Source organism: Perca fluviatilis, chromosome 1 (genome assembly GCF_010015445.1).
Source record: "Perca fluviatilis chromosome 1, GENO_Pfluv_1.0, whole genome shotgun sequence".
NCBI lineage: Eukaryota > Metazoa > Chordata > Actinopteri > Perciformes > Percidae > Perca > Perca fluviatilis.
In genome coordinates, this window is record NC_053112.1 from 30,376,888 (window position 1) to 30,387,582 (window position 10,695).

General features: G+C 38.8%; 1 protein-coding gene across 1 annotated transcript in view; it reads left to right on the forward strand.

The window, feature by feature from the left end:
• The first annotated feature begins 4,376 nt into the window (after window positions 1-4,376).
• LOC120560600 (calcium uniporter protein, mitochondrial-like) overlaps window positions 4,377-10,695 on the forward strand; it is a 20,002-nt gene continuing 13,683 nt past the window's right edge. Inside the window, exon 1 of the mRNA XM_039803268.1 lies at window positions 4,377-4,890. Coding sequence (XP_039659202.1) covers window positions 4,783-4,890 — 108 coding nt within the window. The 5' untranslated portion in view covers window positions 4,377-4,782. The remainder of the gene's footprint in view (window positions 4,891-10,695) is intronic.

Genomic DNA, 10,695 nt, shown 5'->3' on the forward strand with positions numbered 1-10,695 from the left:
ATATGTAGATTTTTGCGATATAAAGTTAATCCTGTTTTTAATTTGTATGAGTTCAGTACCTTAGCAGCTGTACAGTGTTTATTTATGTGATGGTTTTCATTGTGAAATATGGTTTGTGTTGCTACTCCAGGTGCACAAGAGGTCAGCCTTTGTTGAACTAGATAGACCCTCCAAAAGATAAAGTAAAACTACAAACTCACCCATCAAGCTGTTGAGCTGTGAGTCTGCTGTTTTGTCTGTCCATCCCAGCAACCATGTAGCTGAGCGGGTTCTGCAAGAGCAATCTAACCGGCAATGTAGACCAGTGGAACAAATAATACACTGTAAAAACCTCATCAAAAGGTATATGAAAGAACCTATTTAATTGTTTGTTTTTTATTCTTACTTAATACAACCCATTAAGGATTAAAACCACATTAAGTAACAGTAAACCCAGATGTGGTGAAATATCTTTTTTAGATTCATTCATTTATTCGCATCGAGATGATATTCGATAATTAACTTGCAGACAAATCTCTACGCAAGCAGATTTTGTTATTAAAGTGCAGCTTCACTCAATGGCCTTAAGTACACTAGCCAACTCATTTCAAAAAGAAACTTGGTACACATCCAATAAATTACTTCATTAGGAGGAGCTGAATGGGGTCTTAGTCAGCTTGTGGCCATTATGGATAAATCTAGTGGGTGATGGATAATAGCTGACTATAAAAAAAGAACAGTAAGCCTTTTTTGACACTGCAATTTCATTGAGTGTCTATGTCAAGGGAAGCTTGCACATGATGACGGACACTCATTAATACTCTAAATACACTGTTGTTTAGTCAACTTTATTGTGTACACCGATGAGGTAACATTGTCTTTCGACAGTTTCTCCGTAAAAATGTTGAAAAAATTATAATTTCAAAAAGAAAAAGGTTAGATTCAAAAGGGGGAAAAACCTCCTTGCCAAAAGCATATTGATTGTATGCAGCCTTTCGGTCATCCATCTTCTCTCTGGGAATATTGATGACTTTTACAGATCTACGGGATTCAGTGCACTGGTCTCTGTAGGATATGGCATAAAGAAAGGGAGTCTGACAAATGAACAACTGATTTATGAACCTTCCTCTCTTTTATAATAGTTTTTTAGTTGAGGTATTTTTTTGTCTGGGTGATTCAGAGAGAGACGTAATGTCTCAATTTGCATCAGCTCATTTTGAGGATACATGCTCTTTTAGGGCCCTAATGGGGATTAACATAAACACAGGCCCACAAACAGTTACTTCCCATCACAACATACACTACCGGTCAAACGTTTTAGAACATCCCAAATTTTCCAGGTTTTTATTGAAATTCATGCAGTTCAATGTCTTATTGTACTCTGAAATGAAAGAATAGAACAAATGAACAATTTAAGTTAAAAAATAAATCATGGAATCAATTTATAAACCAAAATGTATTCAACATTTTTGACTCATCAAAGTAGCCCCCTTTGGCAGATATAATTTTGTCATTGTTAGCTTCTAGCAAAAAGTCAGGCACTGCTAGGCACTGTTAGGCAAGGACACTAGTGGTTTGTCTCAGCATAGCCATAGCGGTAGCGGGTTTAAACACAACATAAACGTGAACCACCGTCTTACATGAATATCTTTGCACATAAACAAAAAAAAAAATATATATATATATATATATATATATATATATATATATATATATATTTTTTTTTTTTAAATCGATACAGTATTGCAAAATAAGTGTATTGTAGTGTAGTGTATTGTAAATTGATTTTTTTCTTACACCCCTATGATTTAGTGGTCAACATTCATATTGTTTTCCACAAAAGCTTAACACAGACAAACATGATTTGATAAGTGACCAAGGTACTGTACCTTACATACAACTAATCATATTATAGTATATTGCATGTATGATGAAAAACAACACAATAGCTCTCCTTAAGTACAGTAGATACAATGATGTGTACAAGGTGAGAAATCTTTTTTTCAAGAGTGTCCTGAAAGCGGTTGTCTAGTTTTGTTGGGCTTGTAGGTCAGTAGTTGAAAATACAATCAGATATGTTGTCTGTTGAGTTTGGTTATACATATTTTATCAATCAGGCTCAGCTTGCCAACTGCACAGCTTATCTGTAAAATGCTTAAATATTAATAAGCAAACTGGAGCCTCTAGAATCAATGGTATTTTAAATGTTTCTAGACTGGCATTTCGTCCACCATATGACGGCTGGTCATTATGGGAAATGAGAGCCATGAGCAAAAATTGCTGATGGCTACTATTGACCACACATCTCTGAGGGTTCATTGATTGGTTTGGAGGCAAATAACTAATAAGTCCATACCTATACATCAAAGAAAGGTTTGGTTTGGGTAAAAACTCGTCATTAATCAGACTGATTAAATGAATAATGCATGTACAGACACTCTATGCCAAAAAACACAAACAAGTATATGTATTTTAATAAAAACTAGCATATTTTTTTGAGCGATATGTGATAATCAAAGTGTGAAGCTGCTTCCTTTTTTTCTCCGTCTGTCACACTGACACAAATTACACATGCACAGATATATGGATATTTCTCAGTCAAATACAGTATAGATGCATGTGTGTTCCTTGTGCTTTGGTATTTGACATCATAAAAAACTGGGAACTGAGAACACACATTTACCAAATGAACTCATCAGTCATTATGTTAATTAGGGTGTTAGGTAAGGGCAGTCTAGTTCTTTACAAAGTCCATGGCCAAAGTCCAGGGATATGAAGGTGTCTTTGAGGGGAGGATAGTTTTTACGTAATTCTCTAATATTTGCAATCATTGTCTAGTGTGATGGCACAAAGCTTCTCAATTCAAGGGGCCCAAGCTTATATCAAGAAGTTACTTGCCTGATGGGGTTTAGTCTGAAGTTGGGGAACTGGAACTGCCAGTGCAACAGAAAGTATTGGAAGTGAACTGAAATCAGTAGTCGGACTTGCCCTATTTATTTTTGTATGATTAGACAACAGTGTTGGGCAATGGGCAGTAACGCATTATTAAGTAAAATTAGTGAGTTACAGTATGTGATTACTTTTTTTTAATAACAAGCAGTGTATGGGATTACAATTTGTAGTTCATAGTTAGGCTACTTATCCCACTAATTCTCTTTTACGGCAACATTGTATGGGGGGGGGGGGGGGGGTAGCTTGTTTTGCTGTCTTACCAGTTGAATGATAGGGGTAGTTTTGTCCAGCATGTCCATCTTCATACCAACTGGTCCTTGACATGTTAGCTTGGAGTAACCCCATACGTGACCTCAGCACTCCGTACAGTCCGTGAATCCATCACATGCTTCTCAATAGAAACCTTATGGGTGAAATAATTATCCAGCAGCAGTGTGCATGTGTCCAAAGTATTTTCATGATCGCACGGTTGTATTGTCTGCTCGGGATCAGTACATCCTTGCCCGGGTTGGTTGAAACCAATGAACAAACTGTGCCCAGCTTTTTTGAAAAAGAACTACAAACATGGCCACACTGTTTTCTTCAAGGAAGCTCATTTATATTCTCGGGCTGGAGGTGCAGTAATGAGTAGTCACTAATTACGTCTGCTACAGCATAATAACAACAGTATCATTAAAGCAATGTAATTATTATTCAATGAGTAGGCCTAATGGTTATTGCTTACATTTTATCAATTAATTTTCCCAACAACACTTGTGAAGCACCAGTTATTATGGACATTACTTTCCAGTTTGGTTTTTTGAGCAAATACTGAAGTGCAAACACGTTGAAAGGCAGGTTTACTTCTCAGCAAAAAATTATAAAAATTCAAGTTTATGTAGACTATGTTAAATAATTCACAAAAGTGCAATTTACCATTCAACACATCTATGTGAAATCCAAGATGGCGGGTATAATTTCCTGCACTCCAATTGGAGTGCTGCTCAGACATTTATCTTTTTTTCAGGTTCCACCATATGTCAATGGGTTTCACACACAAGACAGCAAACCTACCTATCTAATTTGAGATGAAGAGAAACCAACGGTAGATTGGTGGGTGTCATTCCCAACAGGTCCGGGGCGTTTGAGTCGAGGAAGACACCTGAGGGTCCTCCAGCCTCGTTTTGATAACCAGCCAGTCTACCTGTTCAGTTCATACGTATTAGCAGTTTATAGTTGGGGTGGGGTGTATTGGATGCAAGGTCAACTCACGTTCACTAGGGTTGGGAGTGGGCTAGTGGGTTCTGGTCTGGCTCAGTGAGGTCTGGCTGTACGATGGGCGTATTAAAAGAACGGGCTGCACGAGTTAACAAGATGGGAGGGGGAAAAAAAGGTCTGGCTTGTTTGTATTGTTTTCCAACCAACCACAACCGTCCTGGGCGGCGCAAAGCCCCGGATGCTGCGACTGTGCTTTTTCAGCTTTATCCCAGCAATGTACATCCGGTAAGCCTAAACCTGACTACGTAGGTTGGTTTGGGACGGCACCTTGGGTGTATGATATTGACACTTAACGTCCAGTTTCTTCCTGCTGGCAGATTCACGCAAAACAGCCCAACGGAAAAAAGGGGGAAAAGGAAGCGGATTCTGGCACGGACCCGTGCATGCTGTTTGCAGGAAATGGTATGCAGCGTAGGCGGGGCTGTTCCACCCTCTGTCCCGTAACGTTCGCTATCGTGTCATCTGTTTATTTTTACAGAGACAACAACAACCCGTTACCAACCGGAACACCGGGCTCCGGGGCTCATATTTTGGAAGTATCTCTACCCAGTAGCTATGCCTCAACAGCACAGCTAACACGGTTAACGGCTGACGATGGCTTCGGTGCGGATGTTCGGCAAAGTTACGGCGAGACTTTTGGGAAGTATTCAGCCTCTTCGTTGCGGTCTCAAAACTACTCGTCCTGTTACATTTCTTCACCAGGTAAATTAATCCTTTAGGTAATTACTTAAATTCGTCGTAGGCTTGCTACACCACCGTGCAACTAATTAACTCAAAAAGTCCAAGGTTAAAGGTTGATTAACTGGTTTTTCCTGCTTTCTGAACACAACACCGTTGACTTCGGTATACACTGTGGTCGATTTGGATAGCTAACGTCACTTCAGTCATTTCAGGGCACTGTTCAAAGAATGATTTCTTTTTTCAACTTATTATTTTCTGTAACATCAGGCTTCTTGACCTGTCTAACATCAGATGTAAACTTGATCAAAAAGAGGTTGGTTGTTTTTTCTTGTGCTTGAATATGATCCATTCTTTCACCATCCTCCTAATGGAGGTATTCCACTGTGGAGAAAGGCAACTCTCTCTGCTTATGTCTGTCTTTCACTATCTGCTCTCCTGTGTCATGCATTCTGTAATTTGCATTCAGGATTTAAAGAATAACAAATGAATTATTTAAATGCATTACCTAGCTCTTAGAAACATAATTGATCAAGCCAATCAGCCTTGAAAAGTGTTTGACTGGTCATTACTGTACACAATGTCATCACTTAAGCAGTGCTCATTCAATTACATCTCCAAGGAAGCTGTTCGTGGAGAAAAATACCATGATTAGGCTGCTAAATATACTTCTTTAGGCTTGCCTTGCCCTTTACAATCCCAAGAGACACCACTAACAGCTCTTTGCTACAGCATAAAGGTCAATATCTTGTATCATATGCCAACATTGTGCACACACAGGCTTGTCTGTATAGTTTCAACACTGATCATCATGCCACAGCCATAGTCAAAGATGCAAGGTAAATGTCTGTCTGCACAAATCATAGTTGTGAGCGTAGTGCTGCATAAAGTGAAACCCCACATGGCACCAGAGCATCACTAAGAGGTTTTTGTGGTGTGGTTCTACTCACTCATGTTAATAATGAACTGTTAAATTGGCCAGTTTAATCTTTATTTTAGTACCCATTTTACCATACATACAAAGAAATTGCATAGGTCAGCTTAGTTGTGAGCAGGCTTATCCCAAGCGGATGGCCAAATCTTGGCCAGTGAAGGAAGAACAGGGCATACTGTATTGCTAAACGCCGTGATAGTCTCCATACTGAGTGAATATTAGCATACAGTTTGAGGGAATGAGGAAAACCATTATTTCCGTTGGATGGACAAGCTGCCATGAGTCACTCCTGCATGCAAGACTGACTAAGATGATTTCTATTTTTAGACTGAGTGATATATAAAATCGCAGAGCTGCAGTTTTCCTCTTTTCAAATGACATATTGTAAGCCAAGTGTTGATACAGGCAGCTACTCACAGAGCAGCAAACCCCATTTTGACCTCTAAGGGTAAAGACACACTGAACACAGCCATTTTTTTCAAAAACAGAACTCCTCTTACTCCTCTGTATCCTCGGGATGTCATAAGTCACATTTTTCACCCTAGTATGGTTATGGTCACTACTTCCGTGTTGTGCTATTCCCCTGTTTGAACCTCTAAAGATACAGCAGAAGCAACGTATTTAGCCTTGCAACATGCAACAGGGGTCTTTGTAATTACAGGCTCAGTGTCTTTAACCCCTAAGCCCCCTCCCCATAACTACAGACTGGGTGAGTGTTTGATATCAAAAGACAGGTGGAATATCAAATAGGCTGATTCAGCCTGGCCCATGTTGATCAAAAAGACTGTTGTGAGATTTAGATATTGGACAAAATGTAAAACTCTCAGGTCAAAAGTGTGTTTTTTTTTAAAGGAGTGTTGAAGCGTTTTGAAAAGGCTGGTACAACACCTGTGATAAGAGAGCCATTAACAAGACAGACTATATATAAATACAGCTGGCCAGTTTCAGGAATCCAGAGAGAAAGTTGCCGGTTTATATGACATAATAGGAAGCAGTATTAGCCAGGAAAATAACGGAGAAATAACAGATGTTGTGGATTAGCAACTGAAAGTGGAATTCTTCGAATTCCGACTTTCTAATTCAGTGTTTCTATACCCCTGCTCAACAGCAATTATAAACAACAATAGTCAGTGGGAGTAGAGATGAGTTGAGTATCGAGCATGTGCTGTCGGCTGCTCACACAGCCGCTCTTGAAAAAAGTAAAATGAGACATCATCCATTGAGAATCTGCAAGAGATATAAACCTCTAGGAACATCTGTTGTCATTTTTGTGCTGCCCTTTTTTGATTGCCATTTGGAAAATATTATCTAGGAAAAACACTTTCGCATTTATGAAAGAAGCTTCAGGGAAATTGTCTTTTATGCCATTGAGTGATGATGCTGTTAGATCATTTTCTTCTTTTCTACACTCACCATTGTAGCTATGCTACAGGTATAATATGATTGAGATTGAAATACTACTAAGCAGGGCAGGAGTGCTGAGAGAAATTTAACAGACAATAAGTGATACTGACTTTGTTCTGCAGCTACTAGTCATTGTTCACTGCCTGTATTTAAAATAACAGAAAAAAATGCAAGCAAGTGTTTCCCAAAATGTCATACTGTTCCTTGTGAACAGTATGACATTTTGGGAAACACTTGTTTGCATTTTTTTCTAAGTCAGATGAGAGGATCAATATCAGTTTCATCGCTGTGCATCCAGTTTTGAAAGGGTTCAGGAAGCTAAACAGGATGAAGAATGGGAAACTACAAGCATAGCATATAAAATGTGCCTTTCAGCATGTACAAAGCTTTCTTATTCACAAATTATGTCTTATGTATTAGAAATATTTAATAGATCTATTGAAAATGAGATATGGTGGTTTTAGAAGAAGTAAGAAGAGCTCTTTCTGTAACTGCACACTAGTGAAAAGTCCTGCTTTCATAGTGGGGTTGCCAGGTTTATGCACTGTTGTAACTCTGCTCTGTGACTCCTGGATGTGTTAGTGACTACCTGGCTAGCGACTGTTGCATGTTAGACACAACAGGTGAAACAGACGGCTCTGGAGTATTTTTTTTTTTACTTTTGACAGATGTCCCAAAATATAACGCTGTTCCTTTTTAAGCATGGAGTGACAACACTGCACATTGTGAAAACAAAACATGCACAAGCAGGTAGGGCTGGGCAAAATATCGATATTATAGCGATATCGTGATATGAGACTAGATATCGTCTTAGATTTTGGATAGCGTAATATTGTGATATGACATAAGTGTCTTTTCCTGGTTTTAAAGGCTGCATTACAGTAAAGTGTTGTACTTGCCTGAACTTAACAGACTGTTCTAGCTGTTCTATTATTTGCTTTTCCCCACGTAGACATTATGTCCACATTACTGATGATTATTTATCTAAAATCTAAGTGTGAAGATATTTTGTTAAAGCACCAGCGCCAACCCTAGAATATCGCCACGATATCGATATTGAAGTATTTGGTCAAGAATATCGTGATAACTGATTTTCTCCATATTGCCCAGCCCTACAAGCAGGGTTTCAAAAGCATACAGAAAGAAATCAGGAGGAAACAGTATTGTTGTAATGGTCACTCCTTCACATATATGTGTGTACATTGAGTGTGCTGAAATAATAACATATGCCTAAAGAGACATATGTCTATTCCACAGAACCCGTAAACCCCAAAGCGTCCGGTCAGGTCAGCTGAAAAAAAGCATAATTTTGTCACTGACATTTTTGTCTGACAGCTGGCCTCTTCTGCTGTTTAACCGCCTGGACTGGCATTATAATGTAAGATGGAGGATGTTTCATTTCAGCAAGCCTGACTGCCAGTTTCTCAGTGTGAAGGCTGGCCATGCCAGGCATAGAGGCTGTTCTATATTCGGGCAGCATCCACAGAAATAGAATAGGAATAAACCCCTGGAAGAAATGAGTGGACAACACCCGTAGGGAGTCTTTCAGACTTGCGTTTAGGGCTGCACGATATATGAGGGAAATGTCTAATTGCAATTATTTTGACACATATTATGATTGCGATATGATTCACAATATTGAAGGGAATGATCATTGTGTGTCATTATTCTCATTTTCATTGAAACATGTTAAAATGATTATAGTGTGATTTTTGCAAGGATCTGTAGCAAACAGATTTTTTTCTTTAGTCTGTGGGATACGATTTGTAGACCCAGGACGTCTCTGCAGCAGGTTTGACACATATTTTGCCTTTAACAAATATTGCAATTTGGATATTGCACTAGTCCAAATTGCTATTTCAATACAATTGCGATTAATTGTGCAGCGCTACTTGCATTTCACTCTGTTGATATCAAGGTCCTGGTCTTGGGACCAGTGCTGCTCAGCATGGAAAATTCCTCAAAAGACCTATGATGGGAGAATTAGTGTAGCAGAGTTTTAGACTCCATTTACACCCCCCCGCCCCCTTGTTTCCTGTCTGCTTCTCTACTATCAACCATCCAGTAAAGATGAAAATGCCAGAAAAAAACATGCCATCTGTATATGGGGAAAAGTGTATGCGCATGCAGAGCCTTTTTAAAATTGGAATGCTATCAGATAACACATCTGTACGTGGTCTGGCTCGCAGTCTAATCAGATCTGAGCCAGGTGTAAAGTTTAAACACATTCTTTAATAAAAAGATCTGCCTGACAATTGAAAGGTCCTCTAACTCTGCTTCTTCCTCCTGTGTCATGCAGTACTGGCAAAAAGCTACAGACAAGCCACTCTCCTCTGCAAATAAAAAATAAGTGGGCTCAATACAGCAGCATTGCTTTCCTTTACCTTTTACCTGGCTGAAACACTACACAGTCTTTGCACATTTAGATCTGCAAATTGCGTATTGAGATAACAAGAACATGTATTCGTACCAGATGTAAATGCAATGGCAAATATGCCTCTGTTCTTTTTGGAGTAACTCTCATCAAATTTCATAATACTAGGTGTGAATGAGGTCTTAGTTTTCAGACTTTCTCAAAACTTCAAAGTGACAGTAAGAAGTTGTTATGCAGCGCAAGGATTACATTATAAAAGTTTAATGTGCATCACCAGTCACCTTGAGATATTTGAATATATTTTGTCTGGCACAGGCTTTAAAGCTTAGACTTGCCATCTGCTTGAGCCAAGTCCTTATTGATTCCTTGTAGAAATGTGCATACACAATATAATTCAGTGTATCATCCTGGGCAGATACATAGACACATACATGTACACAATATGTCACTGTCCTGTTGTGGTCTGTCTTGTTAACAACACATGCTGGACATATGTGAGATCCATAGGATTGAATCCTTCAAATTAAACCTCATCAGGGCGCCTGGGTAGCTCACCTGGTAGAGCGCGCGCCCATATATAGAGGTTTGCTCCTCAACGCAGCGGCCACAGGTTTGACTCCGACCTGTGGCCCTTTGCTGCATGTTATTCCCCCTCTCTCTCCCCTTTCATGTCTTCAGCTGTCCTATAAAAATAAAAGCCTAAAATAGAGCTGGGCAATATATCAATATTATATCGATATCGTGATATGAGACTAGATATCGTCTTAGATTTTGGATATCGTAATATGACATAAGTGTTGTCTTTTCCTGGTTTTAAAGATTGCATTACAGTAAAGTGATGTCATTTTCTGAACTTACCAGCCTGTTGTAACTGTTTCATTATTTGCCTTTACCCACTTAGTCATTATATCCACATTACTGATGATTATTTATCAAAAATCTCATTGTATAAATATTTTTTGAAAGCACCAATAGTCAACACTACAATATCGTTGCGGTATCGATAGAGGTATTTGGTCAGAAATATCGTGATATTTGATTTTCTCCATATCGCCCAGCCCTAGCCTAAAATGCCTAAAATGCCCAAAAAACAATACAAAAAAATAAATAAATTAAA